Source organism: Fundulus heteroclitus, chromosome 19 (assembly GCF_011125445.2).
Source record: "Fundulus heteroclitus isolate FHET01 chromosome 19, MU-UCD_Fhet_4.1, whole genome shotgun sequence".
NCBI lineage: Eukaryota > Metazoa > Chordata > Actinopteri > Cyprinodontiformes > Fundulidae > Fundulus > Fundulus heteroclitus.
This window is the reverse complement of record NC_046379.1, coordinates 7,825,895-7,851,766: the sequence shown is the minus strand read 5'-3', so window position 1 is coordinate 7,851,766 and position 25,872 is coordinate 7,825,895. Positions and strand designations below refer to the sequence as shown.

The 25,872-nt window shown below is 43.2% G+C and overlaps 1 protein-coding gene across 1 annotated transcript; it reads left to right on the top strand.

The window, feature by feature from the left end:
- The first annotated feature begins 13,127 nt into the window (after nucleotides 1–13,127).
- Nucleotides 13,128–23,285, top strand: ankrd6a (ankyrin repeat domain 6a). The gene is made up of 17 exons (XM_036151074.1): nucleotides 13,128–13,267; nucleotides 14,664–14,797; nucleotides 14,922–14,990; nucleotides 16,247–16,351; nucleotides 16,429–16,527; nucleotides 17,062–17,160; nucleotides 17,236–17,334; nucleotides 18,238–18,336; nucleotides 18,425–18,502; nucleotides 18,587–18,652; nucleotides 18,741–18,788; nucleotides 19,776–19,907; nucleotides 19,994–20,146; nucleotides 20,228–20,341; nucleotides 20,419–20,689; nucleotides 20,806–21,065; nucleotides 22,451–23,285. The coding sequence occupies exons 2-17, from the start codon at nucleotides 14,720–14,722 to the stop codon at nucleotides 22,643–22,645; spliced, it is 1,965 nt and encodes a 654-aa protein (XP_036006967.1). The 5' UTR covers nucleotides 13,128–13,267; nucleotides 14,664–14,719; the 3' UTR covers nucleotides 22,646–23,285.
- Nucleotides 23,286–25,872: the final 2,587 nt, after the last annotated feature.

Here is a 25,872-nt window from a genome sequence, read left to right as displayed (position 1 = left end):
TTTTTAAAGAAAAATAACTTAAGAGACCTGAGTTATGCTATTAAATACTGACAAAGAATAAACTAAAGTGACCAGTAAAATGACCAAAATAAATATACCAATACCATTTTATCACAAAGAAGGGAGCCCAGTTTAGCTGTACCTGCTTTGTTTTGGAAGAAGCTCCGTAAGATTTCTCCGAAGATGACGCGGAGCGCCGCAGGGCTAAAACTGCTCGCGCTGCTGCGGGTGTGAGCGGTTGAGCGGCTTACGTGATGAAACAAGTTGGTTTTGTTACCAGACTTTGTTTTTACCGGTTCCTTGCAAATTCTACAAATCACTGTGGTTTATTTCTGTCAGACTGGCGATCTAGTAAAACCCTGTTTTGGGACCGTTTCCTCCACCGCACCTTGCTGCGACATATTCACGTGCTCTGTGTTGTGGTTTGAGAGGGTGGCGCTTTGTGACACCGTGCCTGGGTCCGCGATTACGATTGGTCGAGAGGAAGTAGTGACTGTAGCATCAACTAATATGATAGGCTGAAAGGAAGGAAGGATGGAAGGAAAACTGTCTATCGAAGTTTTATCGACCCTGTTTTTTCCTATCGCGCCACAAGTCTATCGATCGATATATATTGTTATTAAATTATCGTCCAGCCCTAATAGAAAGTACTCCTGGATCAGTGCTGCTGAGCTCTTTTTTGTGCCTCTGCTCTGATTTCTCTAACCCCCAGTCGGTCATGGCATGTGGCCGTTCACACTGAGCCTGGTTCTGGTTCAGCTGGACGTCACTTCCTGTTAAAGGGGAGTTTTCCTCTCCACTGTCGCTACATGCATGGTCGGTGTGAGGGGTTGCTGCGAAGCCAACGACACAATGCAAGTGAAATGCTCGTTACATGCTCATCCATGTGGACTGAATGCTGCAAGTCAACGACTCGATGCAATCTGCTGGGTTTCCTTGGACAGAAAACTTTTAACCGCTCTGTCTAGATGATTAGATAGAATAGCTTTGTTAGGTGTCTTGAGATGACGCGCGTTGTGAATTGGAGCTATATGAATAAAAATTAATACCTTGAATCAACTAGAAATTTGTTAGTCTTTCTGCTTTAAAGCTGCGTCAGTCATGCTGGTCCATTCTGTCATAATGCTTCCAGCATCTTCTCTCAGAAACATCCTGGAGCTTCATTTTAATCTACGTTCAGTTGCCGATCTCAGCTCCAAAGTCCATATTCCTCCACTTTAACTCTTTAGCGAGCAGATAAAAACTTAACATAACCACCATAGATTATCATAATACATTACTATCTTATGTAATCCTTCTCTCGTTGCTCTGGGACTGTCCAGATGAAGATCAGATTTGTTTTCTGTCCAGATGTGCTGTAAGAACACAATCACATTGGAATGATTTAACAGATTTACATGGAAACCATTAATGTTCTCTCCTCCAGATCCATCATGGTGCTGCGAACGTCTCAGCGAGCTGGATGGATCAGTGGATGAGGCCACCTTTTGACAGCAGAGCCAGAGATCCAGAGTATTGTGCCGTTTCAATAGTAAAATCATGTCTCATCTGCAGTGGAAAGTGTCTATTTCCAGATCTGGGTCACAGCAACAAACTGCAAAAAGATTCTGTTCAGAACAAAGACTGTGATGATCCTCCTGGGACATGTTTTAGATGAGGAATATTTCCCAAACTGTCAGTTACCTCAGATAGTTCCCAAAGGAGATGAAAGCTGTCAGGCCATTTCAAGTCGTTCTCTCATTCCAGGTCTAGCGTTTTTATTTCTGGTAGTTCCCACACGCAGAACACCTGCAGCAGGGCTGGACTGGGACCAGGAAAGGGCCCTGGTGGCCCACCATGACTGTTATACGACATACCAGAGGACATACGAACACATTATGTTGAGAATTAAAGAAAACAAAACAATGAGACGTATTTTGTGTCTCATATACCGTTGCTGTCTCTAAAATGTATTTCTAAATACTTTTATTTGCACATTAATGTAATTATTTAAGATATATTTTAAGATATTTTGGCAAAATTGCACCTTTTGCATAACTAAAATGCGTCTGTTGTCTCGCTTTGCGTCACATCGCTCCTGTATTGCACCCGTACACAGGGATGTCTTGTAAATCTGTTGCTCGGGCTAGCACTGTGCGGCGATCATGGAGCTTTCTGGAGCTGCTCAGGGACCCAGAGTGGCAGTCGTGGGATTCATGGATCATTTACACTTTTTTTTTTAGATGTTAATGTCAATTAGCACAAGTATTTTTGCTACTCTGGGTGTTGTTTGTACAATCATGCATATTGCATATTTTTCTCACTTCGTTGTGCAAACTGGCTGCTGTATTTCCCTCTGTTTAACCAAATATTAAGATAAGATAAGATAAGATAAGATAAGATAAGATAGGATAAGATAAGATAAGATAAGATAAGATAAGATAAGATAAGATAAGACAAAATAAGATAAGATAAGAATTCCTTTGTGCTGCCATTGGGAAATTTGGGTGTGACAGTGGAAAACACACAGACAGTTACACACAATTATTAGCGGTTAAAAAAAAAGAAAAAGAAACACATGTCTAATCTAAAAAATTGCGCTAAAGAAACGCCAAGAATAGAAGATAAAAAGTAAATACCAGAGTAGACATTGCACAAAGCAGTAGAAAAAACTTCCGCCTTTTTACAGACACACGATAATATAATATGCAATGTGCATGATAGTGCAGCAGCAACCCGACGTAGCTAAGAGCATCTGGAAAACAGTTTAAACGATTAGTGATCAGATAAGAATCGGTGCAACCATTAACATGATGTAACCTGTTGATTCTGTTGTGAGCAGCAGAGATTATTAGGTGTAACAGCAGCTGGGGGGAACGACCTGCAGAAACACTCCTTTGAGCATCTGGGGTGCAGCAGTCTGTCACTAAAAAAGCTCTCCACCTCTGCAGCAGCTCCAAGCATGCGGATGGAGACATTGTCCATCAGTGATGTTATTGTTCTCACAGTCCTTCTGTCTCCCACCACCTGCACTGAGTCCAGGAAGCATCCCAGGACAGAACTGATGAGTTTATCCGGCCGCTTCCTCTCAGCTACAGATAAGCTGCTGCTCCTACAGACCATGCCATAGAAGGTGGCTGATGCCACCACAGAGAAGGTCTTCAGGAGCGCCCTTTGCTGAGCCTCCTCAGAAGGTAAAGTCTGCGCTGACCTTTCTTGTAAAGTGCATCAGTGTCGTGACTAGTGTTGCACCGATACCGATTCCAGTATCGGACCGGGCTCCGATCCAGCACTAAAATGGTATCGTATCGGCGAGTACCAACAATTAAGGCACCGATACTATTTTGATGTCTGTATGTCACTTGAACTCAGCCTTCTCTCTCCCGACTAGTATTATACATGTTATATAAGTTCATTGAAGTTGCACTATTTTAGCATTTGAGAGCCAAAACTCAGGGTTTAAAAGAGATTATTCAATTATTAATGTATTTTTACTGTCTTACTGTTGCACTACTGTTATACATGTTATAATTTCACAAATGTTGCACTATTTTGGTCTTTGAGAGCCAAAAGTTTATTCAACTATTGTCACCAATTCCAGGTAGGCAATATTCAATTCAATTCAATTCAATTTTATTTATATAGCGCCAAATCATGAAACATGTCATCTCAAGGCACTTTACAAAGTCAAGTTCAATCATATTATACAGATTGGGTCAGATTATACAGATTGGTCAAAAATGTCCTATATAAGGAAACCAGTTGATTGCATCAAAGTCCCGACAAGCAGCATTCACTCCTGGGGAACCGTAGAGCCACAGGGAGAGTCATCTGCATTGTACATGGCTTTGCTGCAATCCCTCATACTGAGCAAGCATGAAGCGACAGTGGGAAGAAAAACCACCCATTAACGGGAAAAAAAACCTCCGGCAGAACCGGGCTCAGTATGAACGGTCATCTGCCTCGACCGACTGGGGTTACAGAAGACAGAACAGAGACACAACAAGAGAAACAAAAAAGCACAGAAGCACACATTGATCTAGTAATCTGTTCTACATTAGATGGTAGTAGCAGGTGAGCCGTCTTCTCTGGATGATGTCACAGTTAACAGAACGTTGTACTACCCTAAGTTATATGCAGTTCTTGATACACACACACACACACACATCAATTTCAAACAGATGGTATCGGTATCGTCCTATACTGCACAGCCAGGTATCGGGTATCGTTATCAGGGCCAAAAAAATGTCAGCGGTGCAACACTAGTCGTGACTGTAAATTGTAAGGGTCCACCAACTCCACACCAGTTCCCTGAATGTTCACCTGTGTCAGTGAGGTGGGTCTGCAACCGCATATTTTATTCTGTCTTCTCTGATAAGCTTATTCTCTGTTGTTGCTGAACTTAATTTAGATTATATTGTCTGTTTTCCATTACTGTTCTACTGTCTAACTCTGCATGTGTTTTTGCCACTGAATTTCTCCATTGTGGGAACAATAAAGAAGTTTCTTATACTATCATACCTTAAACCCAGAACCTTGCAGCCTCTTCTCTGTGACTCCTGGGCCACCACTCCCCTAATTAAATAAGTTAGTTCACCAATTAGATAAACTGATTAATGAATACTTGTTTTGATTAATTTATGACAGCCTTGGGCCATCCAGAACATGTGCGTCGGCCCACTGGGCATTGCCCGTTTGGCCACATGTCCTGTCCATGTCTAACCTGCAGGAAGTGCCACAGAATACATTGAGAATGCCTGCAGATCTCCTGCAAACACCAACAGAACACGTGTAGAACCCTTTCAGAACCCCAGAGGAACAGAGTTGAAAAAAACCACCAGCAGAAAACATGCAAAACACAGTAAGAACGTATGAAGAACTCCAAAAGACCACCAGCAATTTGCATGTTATCTAAGCCAAAGCCTTTGTTGGGCAGTACTATTAAGGTTGCAAATCCACACTACTCCAGACATTTTGAATTGAGAAATCTTTCTGGATAGGAAGCGAAACGTCTTCAAACTTTGGAAAAAAGTCCAGTTGTTTTGTTTTTTTTAACTTTTTTGGAATGACCACCAGCAGAAAACGTGTAAAACAGAAACAGCCTTTGAAACGAGCACCTGCTAAATAGAGCTCATGCAGAACACCTGTCTGGATGTTGTTCCCCCTACAGGTCAGCATCTTTTTAGAAAGGAATAAAAGTAAGTGCAGTGCAGAGATGACGCGGGGAAGATGTCTGGAAACAGATGAAGCACTGAAAAAGGTCCAGTTCTTTACATGTTCCAGTTTCTCCCTTCGTCGTTCCAGCCCTCAGGCCTCAGCCAGATTAAACTGCTTTGATGTGAACACGCCGCATACATCTGTACAGCATCTATCCAACTTGACGGACGCACCGCCGTCCTGAATGGCTTCGTTTAGAAGAACTGCTTTATTGGAGACCCTTCAAAGGAACATCCTGAGGAATTAACTGAAGTTGGTTTTAAAGCAAAATGTTTTTTTGTTGGTTTTTTTTCCCCATTCTCTCGTCAGGAGCAGGAACCGGCTGTTTGTTCTTCATCCTCCACCATGTCAGCGAGTTTATTGTGTTCAGAGGTTCAAACAGAATAAGTTCCTATAGAAAACACGTGTTCTCACGGGGGTTTATGGCGGATGATCAAACGACTGTCATTGTCAGTAGATGTGTGGCTCGTTTAATCCAACAATGCCAGAACTGTTCAGAAAGCCCTCTCTGTTGTTGGTAAACAATTTTACAACCCATGATCTCAATATTAGCTCTGAGCTCAGATTACTTTCTGTTTAGCTCAGAGAAAATGTTTATTTTTACCAGAGGTTTGAATGTTTTCTGTATATTAAATGGAGTTGTTGGTTTTTTTTCAGCTTTTTTAGCCTGATGTTTTAAAGAATTACATTAAAAAAATGCAGGATGAGTGTTTCCTTTCTGGGTTGGTTTAAAATGTGTCAGACAGAAAATCAGAGTCCAGCTGAGCTCGGCGGACCAACCGAGACAACCTGTGGAGTTTTAACCCCTCGGCTGCTCATGGTGAGAATAAAAGGTGAACCAACACTTCATTTTCCTCTCCGCTGTGAGAGCCGACTATTATCTCTGGAGGTCAAACGGATTCAAACAGAAACCGGATTAATAAATACAATAAGCACATAATTCACCACATTTAAAGGTCCCGCTCGCCGCGTGATCAGCACAGCAGCTCCCTACGAAGTGAGGCGACTGCTAACACGACTTTAAATCAAACCCTGCTGCTGAAAATAATCGGCATTCAGTTTACAGGTTTTAAACAGAAGCTTTGTCTCAAATAAATGGAAAAGAAGAAGAAAAAAAACCTGCAGAGGAGCTTAAAGATCCTGCAGGGACTCGCTGGATTCTTTAAGATAAAGCTGTTACATAAGAGTTTAAATTATTTCTGAGTCGTCTGGATGATTCTTTGCAGTCGTCTTACATCATGTCACATCTTAAAGAGCACCAAAGACCCTCAAAGCTCCGCACTTCAATCACTTCTCAAATATAAAACAATGAGACAGCTGCCACTCTTCCCAGGAGTCCTCTGACCCCGAGCAATGCCGAGAGAAGTTACACAAAGGAGGGAAAAAAAACACTTAGCTTGTTTAAATGTTAAAGTTCATGACAAGACAGTTAGAAACAGACTTTACAATTATGGCTTGTTAGGAAGAATTGGAGGGATATCTTATTTTCTCTAAAAACAGGGAGTGTGACCTTCAGAGAAAAGTTGAAACGTGGGAAAACTTCAATGAACTCAAGGAACATTGAGTCAGAGGACGTGTTTCCTTTTCAGTTTAACATTTAAATAAAACTTCTCCTGCACCCATCTTCCCTTTATACTGACCAGCTCTATGTGTTGGCCTGAATTTGTCCTGAATTTGTCCTGAATTTGTCCTGAATGTGTCCGTCTGGTCCTCAGCGTGGCCTGAATGTAGCCGGGTAGTCCCATATGGGTCTCTACTGTATTCTGAACTAGTCTTTGTGGTCGCAAATGTGTCTTGAATGTATAAATATAGTACTGGAATGCATATCAAAAAGATTTCCATAATGGCCATGTCCATATGTTGTTCTGAATCTGTCTCTCTGATTGTAAATGTGTCTGTGTGAGACTGAATGGGTCTTGAATTGTTGTGCGCCTCTGTTGTTCTGAATTTGTCCTTGTTGAGTCAGATGTGTACTGGAAACATCTCACTGGTTGTAAATGTGTCCACGTGGTCCTGAATTGGTTCTGGGTGGGAAGGTGGGCTCTTGATTTGGGTCCTGAAAGCGTGTGAGGTCCTGAAGAGATCCTGAACGTGTCTTTTTGATCTTGGATTGGTCCAGCTAATGTCTCCAGAACGTCTCCTTGCTGCACTGAATATGTTCTGAGTGTGGCCTGAAATGTGTTGGGTCCTGAGGGACAGATGCTGGGACAGATGTTGGGACCTGTAGCGGGATAATTAAACAGCTCGTTCCTGTGGGTTTATGGTCGTTAATTAATTAAAATGTGTTTGGACACCATAACTATGGGAAAACACGATAACCTCTATAGATCAGGTTTTCTGTTTATGTTGAACCACATCTGTGATCAGACTAAAATGACCATCAAATCTAAAAATACAGCAAACAGCCCCCCCCCCCCTCCAAGTCCCACCTCCCCTGCATCTTTAGCAGAGGCAACAGATGTGAGTCGGAACGACAGGGTACCCGTGGCACCGGCATGTGCCGCATCTGTCGCTAAAATCCCTCAAACGGTTCAAAGAGCTTTTCTCTGAGTTCAGAGAACAAAGGAGAAGTTGGCGGGACAGTTTTGGGGCAATCCGAGGTGATTTGAGTCCTCGTGGTACCAGGAATCCCGCAACACAAAGCAGAACATTTTGCTGGACTTGATCTGCAACCATCCTTGTGTTTCTGTGCTTGCAGGAAACGTTTCATTAGGACCATTGTTACTGACGGTGTGTTTTCTGGTGGGTCAGAACCAAAACAGAATAAAACAGTTGCTGTTTCTAAAATAACTCTACGACTGTGGTTATAGTTCCGCGTTGAATGTGTTTCCTCCATAAACTTCAGATTCAGGTGTCCAGTTCTGATTAAACTTCTGCTCTTTTGGTACTAATCTTGAAGCGTTATTACCTTATCAGCTTTCTGTTGGCTTCTCTGATTGGATCTTTGGAACAAAAACTATAAAAAGTGCTCAAATCCTGAGTTCTTTTAAATCAAGATTAAAAACACATTTGTTTAGGATTGCCTTTGACTGTTCTGGTTAAACTGTTCTACTGATACATCATTAGTTCAAGTTTGTAGTCCAACTGTTTTTAAAATTTGCTTTTAGTTTCCATTTTCCCATATTTTATTTTGTTTAATTTTTTTCTACATTTTATTCCAACTTGCTTTTATTCTGTTTTTATTTTCCTATATTTTAATCATGTAAAGCTCTTTCAATTGTCTTTGTACTGAAATGTGCTGTACAAATAAATTTGCCTTGCCTTGTCTTTGCGGTAAATTTGGGATCTTCACATTGGCATTTACTTCTTCCTTCGGGGTTTCCCTTTCAGGGGTCGCCACAGAGAGTCATCTGTTTTCGTCAAAACCCATCTTCAGCATCTTCTTCTCTCACACCACTTACCTTCATTTCCACTTTGGCTCATCCAGAAATCTCCTCTTTGGTTTTCCTCCAGGCCTCCTGCCTAAGTGTTCCAGCCTCAGCATGATGTTCTCACTATCCCTCCTATGTCCACGTCCAATCCATCTCAATTTGGCATCTCTGGCTTTATCTCCAGAACATCTAACATGGTCTGTCCCTCTGGTGGACTCGTTCCCGATGCTACCCATCCCTCATCACTCCGACAGAGAATCTCAGCATCTTCATCTCCGCTGCCTCCAGCTCTGCCTCTCCAACATTAACATCCGTCTTGTACCTTTGCTTTCGTTCTCGCTGACCCTCTTTTATCACACAACACACCGGACACTTTGCTCCACCTCTTCTTGTTCTGACACGTTTCTTCACAACAGCACACTCACTGTAGCTCCAGACTGTTGACCCTAAGTACTCAAAATCTTCCGTCTTCTTTATCTCTGCTCATTGTAACCTGACGGCTAACCTTCATTCCGCTCCTCCATCTCTCTAGTAGTTTCCTCCACCTGTTCCCTGCTCTCTCTGCAGATCCTTGATTCAATCCCACGTCCACCTTCAGCTCCTCTGTCACACCTACAGCACACCTCGCCGCTGTCTCACAGCTCTCATACACGTCCTGCACCACACTAACATACTTCTCTGCTCTTCCAGACTTCCTCATGCAACACCACAGCTCCGCTCTTGGCGCTCTCTCACGTGTTTTCTCTAGATCAACAAAAACACAATGCAGCTCCCTCTGGCCTATTTCTCTATCAACATCCTCAGAGCAAATACTGCATCTGTAGCACGTAGCATTAAACCCATACCGCTGCTCACAGATGCTGATTTCTGACCTCAGTCTAGCTTCCACTACTCTTTGGAAACTTTTTGACCAATCTGATGATTTGATTGTATTTGACTTTGTGTCTTGAGATGACGTGTGTTGGGAATTGGAACTATATACATAAAATTTAATTGAAATGAAATTAATTGAATTGAATTTTGTTATGATTAATGCTGGTGAACCTAATATTCAGCCGGACAGAGAGTTACGATTCTTTAAAAGGTTTATTGTGAGGGATGAATAGTGGCAGGTGAGGCAGACAAGCAGAACCAGACTTGGCACATCACACTGGACGTGACGGGACGAGAAGAAATGTTCCGGCCGGGATGAGTTGGCTGAAGCAGGTATAAGTAGACTGGGATACAGGTGAGCTGAGTTGACTAATCACTGGCAGCAGGTGGAGTTGGTGTGAGCTAATTGACTAAAACCGAACTGATTGGATAGTGGCTGAGAGGTGACAAGCTCATAGGAAAAGTCCAGAAAAGTCCAAAACAGAAAAAAAAAAAAAAAAAAAACTTACATGACAAATTGAATTGAATTGAACAGAATTGAATTGTGATTTGGTACTCAGCACTGATCTTTTCTGGACAAAGTTTTACCAGAGCATTGCTTTCACTTGAGAAGGACCGGGAAAATTCAGTTTATGTTCCAGAAATTTATGTTCCAGAAATTTATTTCAAATTGAACTATTCGAAATTGTTAAATTATCCCCACATTCATAACTAAGGGCTTACAGTGTCTTTGAAAAGTATTAATGTCCATCTCACTTTTCCTCACATCACAACCACAACCTTTCAGGTGTTTGTTTGGGATTTTGTGTGATAGATGAAGATAAAGTAGTGCAAGAATAGAAGTGAAAGGAAAAGAATATGTGGTTTTCACAATTTTTGGCAAATAACATCTGAGATGTCTTCTTATATCTCCAACCTGATAATGTGATCAATCCAGAAATTATTAATTAAAAGGAAAAAGATAAAGAACTTTACATTTCTTCATATTAAACATATTTGGCCCATTCCTGAGTCTATAACTTTTAGAACCTCTTGCTTCCTGTCTGGGCGTGTCTCTACACACTGACATTTATGAGCATTTGTATTTGTTAAATAGCCAAAGACCAGTAAGACTTATTTAAGAGAAAAAGGTGAATATTATTCTTGAAGTCTTGGATTTGGGTCTGTGCTTTGGTCTGGTCCAGTGTAGCTCTGACTGTATGTGTTGGGTCGTTCTCCTGCAGGGAGCGAACTTCAGACCCAGTCTCAAGTCTTCTGCAGCCTCTAACGGGTTTTCTTCAAGGATTATCCTACATTTAGCTCTGTCTGGTTTCCATTACATGTTACCAGTTAAACAAAAGCATTCCCACAGAATTACACTGCCTTCACCATGTGTCACAATGAGGACGGTGTTGGTTTTGCAACATGCATAGCCCTATTCTCAAACACAATCAAAAGATACAAGTTTCTGACTCAAATAAGCCCCTCGTTTGAAATTCAGAGAGGAAATCTTTGTTTGCAGGTAGAATGCCACATAACATAGCATGCTTCTTTCAATATAGCTAAACAGAAAGGAACTGAACCATGCATTTCACCAACTCATATTGGGAAATACATAATAAAACTATCCTAGTTTGACTTTGGAATAACCTTTGATTTGCTATATGTGTCCATTTCTTTTCTGTTTTGGGAGTTCTTCCAGTTTTCAGAGCTTGATATTATAAACGGCACTTCATCATTAAACTAAACCTGCGGGGACCGCTCAGATAATTGAGATTCTTTACATTTAACTGCATATAATTTAGCTCAGGACAAAGAGACAAACATCAAAAAGAACTTTGTTTGCGCAGTAAAAACCCTCCAACATCTTAAGTGAGACGAGGGGAGGACTTGTTGGCCATTAGGTCCCCCCCCCCTCTCTGACCAGCAGCCCTGGCGAACATCTCCGTGTGATTGAGGTGAACGCAGAGTTCAGGATGAGCTGGAAATCCCAGATGTGGGAGCGCTCAGGCAGCACAGCCGGATTATTGCCTCGAACATCAAATTGTCTTATGTAACACATTGTAATGCTGACAGCAGCAGCAGCGATTACACAATCTGACCCGGAAAGGAGGCGACGGCATGCACGTGGGCGCGCACCCTCACTCAGGGAGATCAAACCGCCGTCATGTGACCAGAAACGGCAGGAAATTACTCTGACCTGCAAGTCTGGGACACTTTCCCATCAGACTCATGTGACTGTAAAGCTGAAGCGATCTGAAAATAAAACTCCCCTGCGTATGAACCTGCCGGACCTCCGTCACCTGTGTGGAAATGATCCCCTGGCTTTTTGCTCTCAATCTCTTTTTGTCTTCCTGTGGGATTCTTTCAGCCTCCAAAAAGCTCAGCTGTCCACACTGAAAACCTCCAGCTGCTGTTTGCTGATGAGAGATGTGAAAAGCGTGGATTTAAGTTAGATGAACCTGGGTTTACAGAGGAAAAGCCCAGAGCAAACACGGCCCTCGGTTCCAGGAAAGGACCATGCTGCAGCTCCAGTTCGTTGAAGAACGTTCAATCCGAAGCAGTTTTAGCTCCAGTCTGCAGAATGAAGTGGGATTAATTTTCTGCGAAGAAGAAAAAAAATCAGCTGTCAGACAAGTTTCACTGAGAGCTGTGCAGCAGATGAAATCTGACAGGGAACATCTTCAGAAAAGAGTAACAGCTGCATGAACCCAGCTCACGCCGCTGGCATTCATTTGTTTCTATTGGGGAGACATGTTTTATTTAGTCACAGTTGTGAAAGATTTAATAAAAAAAAAAAAAAGAGACACAGCCATGAGAGAATGGAAACCTGGGAGGTTTCTGCGCGGTTAGCATCAACACAATGTGCTGTGCTTTGGCTAAGATGATGATGATGATGAAGATGATGAGGGATGCTATTCTGTTCTAGTTGTTTGCTTGACAACATGTTCTGTGAGTGAAATTGTGCAAACTCTCAAGCGATCCATTTTAATTCCAGGTTGTGAAACAACTAAACAAAAAAAAAAGGCCAATGGGAGTGAATAGTTTTGCAAGGCCACCGTGTTTGCTGATCAAAATGATGAAGATGATGATGGTGGTGATGATGGAGACGACTGCAACGACAATAAAGAGAATGATGGCGACGACAATGAGGAGGACGATCAACGTGATGACAGCCAGGATGATGAGGATGACGATGCTGAGGATGAACCTCTCTGACCTTCATCTCTTCTCTCAGCTCAAAGGTCCTGCAGGATCATCTTTTGAACCGTCCTCAGCTGTGCTTCCAGCTCCATTCAGCCTCTGAGTGAGACACTGTTTCTCTTGGGGAACATGTGTGGGCTCCAGTATTCACATTTCCCACATCTTCATTTGAATTTCTGTGGGTTGGGTTCCTTCTAGCCGCTTGCTGATGCCACATACTAAACAAACAAGAAGCTCCAGATGCTTCGTCTGCGGATTGTTAGTGTATAATTAGAATAATATGCAAAACTTTTACTGTAGTTTCTGTTACACATTTGAGTGCTCAGGCTCAACAGATGGAAAGCCAAGACTCTTTTTAAGCTTTTAAAGGTTTCCCCCACCACCCATTAAAGCCCACGCAGGTTCCCCCCCCCCCTCCTCCTGTAATCTGTCCTGCTCTGTAACAGCTGTCCTCATCTCTACACGTCTTCCTCTCGGTAAATTATCCGCCTGCTGTTGCTGCAGAAGCTGATCCTGATTCTCTCCACAAACAGCAGCGAGCGTCCTGAACGGCAGCGAAGGAGTTTTGAAAAACCGATGCTCCTTTTTCCTGACGAGGACTCAGCTGTCTCTGCGCAGGATCGGGTATATCAGCCACCTTAGAGGTATTCTCTCTTTTTTTTTAACAATGACCAATAGTTTAACCGTTTAATTTCTGTGGGTTACTGAAATAAAAGTAGCAGGAAATCCTGCAGAGTTGTTTTTTTTTTTTTCAGATTAAATCCATCAGTCTTAAACCTTAACTTGGGTTAAGGTTTAAGACTGATGGGTTTAAGACTGATGGATAATTTGGGTTTGTAATCATGCAATGGAAAGCTCGGTTCTGATTGGTCTCAGCTTGTGGCCGTAGATATTTTCTGTACTGGCTTTTTCTAACCAGAATAACTTTATCCTAAAGTTTCAGCTGCTAATCCAGGATGAGGCGTTTGTTGATATCATGGAGACAGGAACGCTTTCTTATGATTTGTGTTTCCTCTGTAACTTAACATTTGTTTTATTATAAACTAGCTTGACTGATTTTATGACTCTAAACTGTTGAGACGATCAGGGAACGTTGTCAAAGACCTTGAACGCAACTTGTCACCTTTGTATTTTATTGCTTTATAAAAAAACCTCAGAGAAAACCTCTAAAACCATTTAATTTTGTCACATCAATCAACACACCTGCTGGACTCAGTTTAACAATATCCGTAAATTTTGCTTGTCCTTTTGTCCGTTCGCCTGTTCCTAATGATTTTTGTTTGTCTTCTTTACCCCACGAGAGATAAAAAAAATTATAAAATAAAATTTTAAAAAAAGTCCATCAGAACCCTGCAGCCTCACGCAGGGAAATGATGAAACACGGAGAACAACAGAAAGACAACAGAGGGATTACTCAACACAGCTCTGTTTGAATACATGTCTCGGGATTAAAGGCTCATTCTGACCGTCAGATCTGAAATCCTTTGTTTCTGTTGTGAAAAAAGGTACATTAACGGATCTGAACATCCGAATCAGAGACTCATACAGTTCACCAGCAAGGACCACAAGGATGCCGGATTATAGTTTATTGAAGGAAAGTGGTCTAAGGGATGGAGGGGTCATCTGGGGAGACTTGGGTGAAGGTTTGGGAGGATAAGACTCAGCGTGAGGGTGCAGTTCTGGAGCCCACTTAGGACCCCCCAGACGGAAGCTACAATAACAAGAAGAGGATAAAGGATGAGAAAACAGGGATGATGAGGAAGAAGGGATGAAGAGTAGGAAGATGGTTGAGGTGAGAAGGGTTTACGGGTAAGGGAGTGAGAAGTCAAAAGGAAGTGACATACTGAAGGTTGGGTGAACTGGGTATAAGTAGACTGTAATTGGTAATTGCAGGTGTGGTTGAGGCGTGGCCCTGAACCGAAGTTAACATATTAACTGAATTTTTTTGTTGCAGCTGTTTGATTATAAACCTTCAGCATGATGTCCCAGAGAAGGCCTTTTTAAACACGTCTTACCTCTTCTGTTTTTATCAGTACTTAGTTTGGTCGGTTTTCAAACCAAGTAGTTCCCAGAGATCATTCCCCAGTTTTCTGGGAATGGCCGCGTTCTGCAGGAGAAACTCTCTTAGATCTTCAGACATGGAGAACCTGATGTGCACGCTCAGTTCGGCTGAGGTGAGTCCTTCATTTATGTGGTGTAAACACACATTTTTAACCAAAAAAGCTGCAGACGCTCCAGTGCAGTGTACGATCCCCCCCCCCCTTACTTACTTAAAACATTTTGTCTGTGCGACAACAGGAAGTAGAAAACCCAGCAGTCGTGAAAGAGCACTGCAAGCCTGGAGAAGGTGAAGCTATCCATCCAAAGGTATCGAGGACACTATTCAGTTTCTGCAGATTTAACATCTTAAAGTGACGGCTGTTTCACTTGTCTAGGCAGGCACACATTTACAAATAACCAAAACATGACAGGTATGAGAGCGGATGATGTCCAAATGATGCTCCGCAGCTTTGTACGGGTTCCACTTTGAAGGTGTTAAGGCATGCATGTGAACAGGTGTACGGTTATGAAAGGTGCAGAAGTGTTCATGTGTGCATATTGTTAAGGCATACAAGTGTAAATGTGTTGAGGTGTATGTGTTTGCTTGTGTAAATTTATAGTGCTGTGCCGATGTACTGTGATCAAGGTGTTCACAGGTCCAGGGAGAGCAATGGTGCAGAGAGATGTGAGGGCGTAAAGATGTACATGTCTTTAACTGGGCAGCTGTTTAGGCATACAAAAGGGCTACAGGTCTACAATTAGACCACTGTGAAAATGTGCAGAGGAGCAGGTGTGTAGCATGCATATCCAGGTGCGGGTGTACCTGTGACGATGTGCAGGTTGCACAGATATATGAATGCAGGTGTGCATATGGTCAAGTGTGCAGGTATACAGGTTACAGGGGAACATGTTTGCATCTTCACAGGTGCAAACATGTGGGAAGTGGGAAGTTTTAAAGCTTTGGGGGTATGAAGGCATACCTCATTGCATATGTGAAGGTCTGCAGGTGTGCAGGAATCCAGCTGTGCAGGGGTGCACATGCAAAGCTCTGCAGTTGCACTGACCAGTGCGAGGGTAAAGTGCACATCTGTGCATGTACACACGCACACTTTGCAAGTGGGCAAAGCGTTCAAGTGTACATTTGCTCAGGCCTGCAGGTGGGATAGAGTGCGGGTGTACAGTGCTGCAGATGCCAAGGTGTGCATGCGTGCAGGTGTACAGGTTTGCAAGTGTACAGTAGTGCCAGCGAAGATGTGGGGTGAGAGGTGCTCGTGTGCACTCTGGGTGAAAACGAAGAGCTACAATCTTGTAAACTGTGCAGCCTGAAATGGAGGCCTAAACACAAACAGGACTAATTAGTGCAGGCTAGGAGGTGAGGGAGACCTCAATCTATCCATTCAGGAAACATGTGACCACAAGCATTAAACTGAGTCAATTAGTGATTAAAACTGTACAATGATACACGTTTGGACTCATTCTGTATTCCAGACCAGTATTATAATGTGTGTATTTGGTTGCGCCATCATTACCATGCATTCGGGGTTGGTTTAAGGGTCAGTTTTATGTCTCTCTCCCTCCTTAAGGTCTCTGGACACCAGACGGCACTTCACCGCAGTGCCATGGTGGGGAACAGCGAAGCCATGGCGGCCCTGGTAGCTGGAGGCTGCGCTGTGGACCTGCAGGACCCGGTGAGTTCAGCAGATCTGTGTTTTAGTCCTGCAGCTCACGTTCCTTCATGCTGACTGCAACGCTCTGTGTGTTTGAGCTCGGCAACACGGCGCTCCATGAGGTGTCCTGGCACGGATTCACACAGTGCGTCAAGCTGCTCGTTAAGGCCGGCGCCGACGTGCACGTCAGGAACAAGGTAATCAGAGGGAAAAGGCGCTTCTGCTGCTGCTGCTGCTGCTGCTTCCCGACAAGAGGTAGAACCTTCAGCTGTGGGATTCCTACAACAAAGAGCGATCGCGTCTCTGATGTCGAAGACAGAAGAAACGCATCAGAGCAGCAGTCTGAATTTTAAGCAGCGTTCAGCAAATAAACTGTTTCTTTTGAGTTTATAGAAATCATACCGCCCAGGCAGCAGTTTCCCCATCATGACTGAAATCTGAACAGCGTCCCACTGTTATCGCTAAATAAAGTCAGGCCTTTAATGGCCTGACTTCTCTGCTCTCGTGGGGTTATTTGAGCCTCTGATTGGACCGGCGGAGCCCCCGTGCGCTGCAGTCGCTCTTAAATTAGCCCGACAATCAGCAGGAGTTTGTTCTGGCAGCAATAAACCCACCAATCATCCTCACTTATTCCCGTCGGAGCAACTCTGAAGTGATTTCTGATCTCCGCCTCCAGCGGGAACCGAAACGATCTCCCAGGGGTTCGGGTTTGAACGCTCTGATTGTTGCAGGCGGGAAACACGGCGCTCCACCTGGCCTGTCAGAACGCGCATGCTCCAACTGCTCAGCTCCTGCTGCTCGCCGGTTCGAATCCCGACGCCAAGAACAAGGTGGGGTAAGAGCGTCTTGAGCGTAAGCGGACCTCCAGGAGTGCCAGTAAAATTAAACCGGTGCTCCTGCTGCAGGTGGGGGACACCTGTCTGCACGTGGCCGCTCGTTACAACAACCAGAACCTGCTGAAGATGCTGCTGGGGTCCCGGTGCTGCTTGAATGAGACCAACCAGGTGAGGAACCAGATTCTGCAGGGCGATCCATTGTGCTTCTGCTCACTGAGAACCTTTTTTATCCCGCTGGGAAGCTGAACTGCTTTGGGTGCGGTAGAGCAAAAGCTCCAGAACCTTTTACCTTCTGACCCACAGGCTGACAGCAACCTGCAGCTCAGATTGATGCTCCTGGAACACGAGAACCCTGAGCTGGACTCTGGTCCTGAGTTATAAGAACCGGGACTAATTTGTTTACCTGTCTGTTTTGATTCTGGTCTCTGTCTTGGTATCGCTTCGGATTCCCCTTTTTGGTATTTAATTTAATTTCCCTTTGGGATTAATACAGTATTTTTGAAATTGAATTGAATTAGTTTTTTAAATGTGGTTCTATTTGTGGTTCTTGTCAAAGGCTCGGTTTCTGACACCGGTTTGAATCTCTTTCTTTCTGCATCTTGTTGATTCTAGTCTCTGGTTCTGTACTGATTTTTATTTTTGGACTTTTATTATTATTCTGCTGTCAGGACTAAGGATTAAATTTTGGGTATAATACTGCTTTGGTGATTCTGGTCGTTGATATCAGTTCCATATTTTAGATATCAATGTCTTTTTCTGATTCTGATCTTGGTTCTTATTGTATTCTCTCATTCTTGTCTTGATTCTGATTCTGATGTCTGACTCTGAAATTGGTTCTGGTCCAGTGCTCTGACTCTGGTTCTTGGTTCCGATTCTATTTTCTGATTCTCACACTGGTTCAGATTCTACTCTACGATCCGACTTCTAATCATCTTTTTTTTTTGACTGACTCACTGCGGTTCTGAACCCTGTGACTGACTCTAACTCTGGTTCCGGGTCTGATTCTGGTCTCGACTGGATCCTGATCCTGCTCTCTGACTCTGATCCTGGTTCTGTTCTGTTGGACCGCAGGTTGGTGACACGGCTCTACATGTCGCTGCAGCTCTGAACCACAGGAAAGCCGTTCAGCTTTTACTGTCGGCCGGTGTGGACGTGAGAGTCCGGAACAAAGTAAGTACCGTCTACCGAACATCAGAACATCAGAACCGTCTCCCGGCGGATCCAGATGAATTCATGTCTGTCTGTTTTACTCCTTCAGGCGGGTAAAACGGCTCTGGATAAAGCCAGAGAGCACCAGAGCAAACAGGTGGTTCTCCTGCTCTCCAAAGTTCCTCAGGTTCAAGAACTGACACTCGTTAAGCCGTCATCTTTTCCTCTTTGATCAAACAAAAAAATGTGACCAGAGCACGCCTGTCTTCAGGTGCGCTACATGAGAAGAAAGACGACGAGGAGACCCAGACCGAGAAGTCCGACCCGACCTGTCAGAGTAAGAAAGCAGGCAGTTTGAGAGCAGCTGCAGAAACAGTGGAGGAGCTTCGGTTTTCAGCACTTTTTCTCTGGTTTACCATCTCCAGGACAGCATCTGCAGGATGGAGCAAACTGAGCCCAGATCAGATGTCAAGGTGAGTCAGGAGCTGAATCAGGTTCAGTCAGAGCTCAGACCCGAACTGGAGTCAGATTAGAGTCGCAGAACTTATATCTACAATCCCACAACATTGAATTTATTATTTCCAGCCTGCCCAACTACCCAGCAGCTTCAGGAGGAGTTCTGTTAACGATGACGCCTACAGCCATTATACTTCCTTTAAAATAGAAAATGAAACATAAATAATTAAATTGCTCTGCTAAATGCATTTTATGAAGGGCAACAACGTTCAGCTTTGTTCAACATTCATAGTTAATACAGAGAAAGATGTGGTCAGTGACTAATAACAGGTTAATGTTCATCATGCAAATGAGTCTTGCTTGCTGGTTAATTCATGTATTCTGCAAAGTTTAACATAAATGACCAAAAGTGTTGCATTTTAACATGGTTATGAAAATATTTCTAAAAACAAAATACCCAGTCCAAAGTAAAAGCTTTACTCTTTGGTCAGTTATGGTACAGTCACAAATTAATGATAGCTGTTAAAATGTAAATGGATGTAAAAAAATAAAAAAAATGAATCACTTAATAAGTAAATAAAGCTACAGAAAATTCCAGATGACCCATGTAACCATCTCCACTTAACACACTGCTTGTGTTTGCTTCCTTTTAAAGATGTCATAAAGAATGTAAGATGTGTAATTTAAGTAAACAAGGCAGAAACATAATAAAGAAATCTGCTGCTTGCTTGTTCTGTCAGATAAAAACACTTTTGAGACTAATTATCTTTAGAAACCACTTCCCTACAATTAAATAATATAATTGCTCATCTGACTTGTGTAAGACTAGAAAATCAAAGTTTAGGAACCGAGACTCGACTCATAGCTCGCATATCTTGACTTTAGACTCAACTTAGGCTTAAATGTCTTTAACTGACTCGAGGCTATGTTCGATCTGCAAACCCTAAACATCAGAGGATTAAAATGGAGGAACCTCTCTATGGAGGAACTTCTTGTCTCTGCAGGATCTGGATGAAGAAGGTCTCCCTTCAGGAAGGAAACCCAGCAAAGTGCCGAAGGATGAGTTCTGGGATGAAGGCAGAAAACCCTTCCAGCTTTACACGCTTTACAGAGACAAGGAGGGCAAAGTTCGACAGGTTGGTTCGGGTCCATTTCCCCCGACGAGGTTCAGAACACGAAGGCTCCTCAGCAGTAGATTCAGTAGATCTCTGATTCTTCTAAGGCTCCAGCTGGCAGCTGCCTCTGCGAGTCTCTCCTGAAGAAGCTGCAGGAGAATCTGAAGAGCACAGAGGAGGAGCTGAAGCTGCAGATCCTGAACGTCAAGGAGGAGCTCCACAGACAGATGGACAGGATGGAGCGTCGTAACAAACAGCAGGTTAGTCCATCAATCTGATTGTTCAAATCCTGCGTTTGAAGAAGCAAATGGCTGCAAGGTTGTCTGGTCTTCTTTGAAAAGCTCGGGATCTTCCACACGTTGATCCAGGAGAAAGCAGCAGTGGAGAGGAGGAGCATCGCATCCAGGATGGAGCAGAGAGCAGCTGAGGGGCGAGCAGAAGCTCTGAGGAACCAGGTAACATCACCTGACTGAGTTCATCACCCGATCTGTTGGACGTGACGGTCTTTGGCACCTCTTCGTTCCGTCTTCAGGCTGCTCTGAGACACGAGCTGAAGGCCTGGTGTCTGTCTCTGCTGGAGGAGGGGAACATGCCGGTGCCGGCTGAGACCCAGCACCACAAACTGCTGCCGTCACCGTCTGCGGCTCAAACCGACCCGGAGTCGGTGCCGCTGCTGCTATCTGGAGAAAGCAGGCCTTCTTTTCCAACAAACACCTTGAGACCCAGATGTTCCAAGAGTTTGGACTCAGCGGAGCAGGCCATGAGTAGGACCTACTTTGAGATGAAGGTGGACAGGTGTGCAGGTGAATCAGAGATAGTCCATAATGTATATATATATATATATATATATATATATATATATATATATAAACGTGTTTCAAATCTGTTCAAACATGTATTGGAAATGACTTTTCCTCAGCAACAGATCAGAACCAGAACCCGGAAAGCTCACCGTATCTCCCGACAATCTCTGCTGCCCCCTCCTGGCACCCTGCATCACTGCAGGACCTTCCTGAGTCTGCATGTTGCAATAAGGAACCATCCGACAGTAGCTCCAGCACCGGCCCCCGGAAAGAGGTTTGGGGGCCAACCAATGACACCATGGTTCTGGAGTTCCTCATGGACCGGCCTGGTGGTCCATCGTTCATCCAGGAGAGGAAACACCTGCAGGCCATGGAGGTAAGTCTCCTCACAGCAGCTGTCAGTCAAAGCTGGGTCTCTGTCAGGGAGGAGCAGCATGATTCAGATTAAATCCTATTTAATAATCAGTTGAAAAGTAGCAGGAAAGTATGTTTGAAATAAAACTTTGGAAAGTGTGATGTGCATTTTTAAGTCTGGCCCCTGAGGCAGTACTTTGCAGAACCACCTTTTGCGCAGCTGCATTTGTTTTAAAGGTTTCTGCCAGCTTCGAGGATACAGAAAGTTAATCTTTTTTTTTTTTTTCGCTCATATCTCTTTTCATTGTAGCTCAAGCTTAATCAGATTGGACAGAGAGCCTCTGTAAACATCCGTTTTTCAGGTCTTGCCAAAGACTTTAATTTGAATTCAGGTCTGGACTTTGACTGGGCCATTCTAACACATGGATGTGGTTTAACATAAACCAGTGGTTGTCAGTTCTGGTCCTAAGGGACCACCGTCCTGTGTGGTTTAGGTCTTTCCTTGCTGCAGGACAACTTACCTAAATAGAAATGTGATTAGCAGGCTTCAGCAGCCCTTGATGGTACGCTGAGTCATTTGTATGCGGTGTGCTGGAGCAGAGACACATCTAAGACAGTAAGGAAAACAGGCCTTGAAGATGAGGATTAAGAACCAACGATCTAAACTATTCCACCGCAGCTCTGCCTTTATCTTCAGGGTTGTTGTTCTGCTGAAGGTGAATTTCAGCCACTGGCTCAAGTCTTTTTTTTTTTAGCATCAAACATGTTTTCTTCCACCTCTTTGCTGAGTCTCCTACATTGTGGTAAACTGCTAATGGAACCTCACGTTTCTTTCAAAAAAAATTTCACGTTAAGTTCAGACTCGTAAGGTGGAATATAATAGTCGTCCTGTCAACATATTTTCCCACCTGAGCTGTGGATCTCTGCAGCTCCTCCAAAGTTGCCGTGGATCTGTACGGTGCTTATCTGATTGTAGCTCTCCAGGTCCGTTTAGGCGGACAGTCGTGTCTTGGTATGAAGATAATCCGCCATATTCCTTTTCAGAAGATGTTTGGAATATTGTTTGATAATCTAAAGCTGACCTGCCAGCTGCACTAGTTTCCATGACGGTTGTTCATTAATGTTCTCTAACAAACCTCTGAGGCCTTCACAGAAGTGGAGACTGTTTACTGATTACCTCCAAAGGCCTTTGGTTGCACTCTTTTGGGGCTTCAGAATAAGATGGGTGAATACAAACAGATACTGAACTTTCCAGTTTTTATTTGTAAAATAAATAAATACTGTGTAAAATCTGTTGTTTTTTTTCATGCAAAAGCACAATCTAAGACGTTGAAGTGAAATGTCAAAGAATAATGAATACTTTGGCCAAACTACCTACAGCTAACTGAAGCCGTGGCCTCGCTGCAGGTGACTCAGCGGTTCTTCGATGCCGTGTCGGCTCAGCTGGAGCGCTGGTGCTCCAGGAAGATCCTGGAGGTGGAGCGGCAGTCGGAGCTCAGGACCCGGGAGGAGAGGAAGGAGATGCTGCAACGAATCCGAGAGCTGGAGGATGAGCTTCACAAGCTGCACACCGATGAGGGGACAGAGAGCTTTGTGCGATAGAGGAAACCATATCATACCATGTGCGTTGCTACAAGCTAAAACACATCCATTACAAAAAATAAATAAGATAATGCATGAAAACTCTTTAAAGAAACAATGAAACCAATTTAAAGTGAAAACTAAGCGGTAAAAGCCAAAGAATAATAGCGGGTTTTAAAAGTGGGCGGTGAAGGAGCCTCTCTTATGCGCAGTGCGTAGACTGAGTCCTGTTGAAACGTATGGTCTGCTGTGGGTTTAAAATTAGCAGCAGGCTTTACACTAGTGTTTATAGGGCATATTTATGCTTTGCTGGGTTTTTTGTGAGAAGAATCAGATCAGACTACAAGATCATCTTGGTGGATCTTGCTTGACTTCTAGTTTATGAGGTTTTAACATCGTGAACGCAGACCCTGTAAACTCACTCAGAAGGTTCCTCATAAATGTGGGAGCGGGGCTCAAATGCCTCCTGATCCACTCCGATCCACCAGAAATCTACAAATCTCCCTGCAGATGCTGAGTTTTTTGTGATGAGCCAACCTCTGATTGTTGATCTGTGTGAAAAATGTGAACGTTTCGATGGTGTGTGGTGACTGTTTTCTATGGTAGCCTGATGCAGAACCAACAGATGAAGCTTTGATTATAAATGCTCTCCTCCTTGTGATTGTGACTGCCGTGTGATGAGATGCCCGACTCAGTTTTATGTTGATTAGCAGGTTATTCTCTCCGCAGAAGCAGGTGCCAGAAAACAAGAGTTTCCCAGTAACTGTCTTGTAGTTTGCATGTGCAAATTCGAAGACGTCCGGGTCATCGCAACAGCAAACAGGCTGAAACCGGAGTCAAGACTCCTGGAGAGGCGTGGAAACGTTTTCAGAAAAACCGAGCGAAATTCCGGTGGCTTCCCATTTACGTCTGTTTGTTGTCTTGTATTGTCTACAGAACAACAGAGCTCTGTTCAGTGCATAAATAAAAACTACAGTAAAAAAAAAAGCACAATATGTGCCTTCATTGATGGACTCCACAAATCCATCCTGGCAGATCACTATCTTGGTTTGTGCTGGAGTTATTGGGTCGTTTCTTCCCATTTTTAAGTAAATATGTTGTTTTTAGTCATTTTTCTCTGGAGAAAACTGTCTATTTGGACCCAGAGCCGCTGAAACTTGATCTGACCTGAGTTGTTGAGTCATGCATGATCAGCTGCTGAGGACCTTTCCACAGAGCATCAAGTGCGCCCCCTGCTGTACATACAAAGCACTGCAGTGCAGGAAGCAATGACATTCAATTCATAAAATTCTGCTTTGATTTACCAAGTTTTTGCTTACAAGGATGCATTTTGACTTTGGTTCCACTTCGCTCTCATATGTGAAGACATATTTTGTCCAAATATACAATAAAATAGAACTCAAACAAAATACGGTATGTTTATATGCATGTTCGGACAAAGAGGAAAACATGGTTGGAAAGGGTGCAAATATGCAGGGTATCGATCCGGGCACTCAGTCAAGAAAAGTTTATTTATAAAGCACTTTTCAGTAACAAGATGGTTCAAAGTGCTGCACATTAACAGAAAAATATTAATGAGGGGAATGTTATATAAGGAAATAAAACATTACATTAACAAAGGAATAAGCTAAGTAAGTCCTTGACTAGGCTTCTTTCATACATTAACAAACTTACAAAAAGCATAAAATCACAGCACTTAATTGTTTCGATTCATAATAAGAAATAAATCCTTAGGGGTTTCTGATCTCAGGTAATTTTGTACAACTTTTCTAAAGATACATCTACAATTATGTCTGTTGTTTCATTGTAATGAATGAACTAAGTAAATCCTTGACCAGACTTCTTTAGTTTCACTGGAACAAGCTTCATAGCTAACATTCGAAGCTTAATTGTTTCTATTCATACATGAACAAAACCCTTAAACTACAGCCTAATCATCAGATTTAAAGCCTGGGGTAAGAAACTGTCTCAGTGGCGGAGGCGGCTTTTGCAAACAGGGCTTTGTAGCGTTGCCCTGAAGGTGAAATTTTAAACTGTTTGCGCGCAGGATGAGTGGGATCTGCAGACATGTTTGCTGCCCTTTTTCTGACTCTAGTCCTGGATGGAGGGAAGGTCAGATCCAATGATTCATGCATTGTTCAATCCTTCATCTGAAAATGGAAAGAATGTATCAAGAACGTACCACAATATGGCCATCCACCTAACCGGGGGGGGGGGGGGGGGGGGGGGGGTTAGAGCATTGTGCTTTTTGTCCTGACCCTTAACCACAGAATGCTACCCGGGTGCCACACAGTGGCAACGGGATGGGTCAAATGGAGAGAGTAAAATTTCATTGGAATGTATGTTGTAAAGATGATTGTTTTTAAACTGGGTCAAGAAAGGAGAGCATTAATCAGAGAATCCACCAAACTCCTGGTGACTCTGGAGGAGCTGCTGAGATTCAACACTGAAAGAGGGGAAGAATCTGTCAAAAGGTTAACACGCCATACCCTTTACAAATATGACGTTTTTGTAAGAGTGGCAATAAGAAATCTCTTTGCATGAAAGAAAGTCATTTATATGCCTATTTTAAAGTTGTCCACAAGTAACGTAGAAGACGTCACTCTGGTCAGAGAGGTTTTAAAGTTGAACTTTTTGGCGAAGCACTACACAAGGCAGAAATCTGACTCTGGTCATCCCAAACACACCATCCCCATGGTGAAACATGGTGGTGTCAGCATCATGCTCAGGGGTTGCTTTTTCAGGTCAGACTTCATAAAATGATCGATGGCGCTAAGATCGGTCCTAGAAAAAAAAAATCATCGCAGCCAATGGTTGTTCTGCAAAATAATTGATTGCATGCCCGTTTTATTCATGTTTTTCAGCCATTTTGCAGGCTTATGATAATAAAACATATATCTTTCTTGGCCAAAATCTTCAGGACTTTTGCTTATAAATTTCACTCTGTGGAAAAAAAAAATGTGGAACTGAAAACCTCTAGGTCTAAAATTTCCAAGCTGCTTTGAATGTGTCATTCCCTCGGTGATCATTGGAGGTAAACATGTTTTACAACAAAAACAAGCTGTTTGTTTGTAAAGTCATAGACTCAGATCTCTGAAACATTTTTTTTTAACAGGGAAAAAAAGTCTCTAAGGTCATTGGAAACCAAATATTCTATGTGAGCTTAAAGCCTTAGCCATGGTGTATGTCCCAGCAGTCGTTTTTTTCATGAGCTGAGGTTAACAGAGAACCATTGGGCGGGGTCTCTG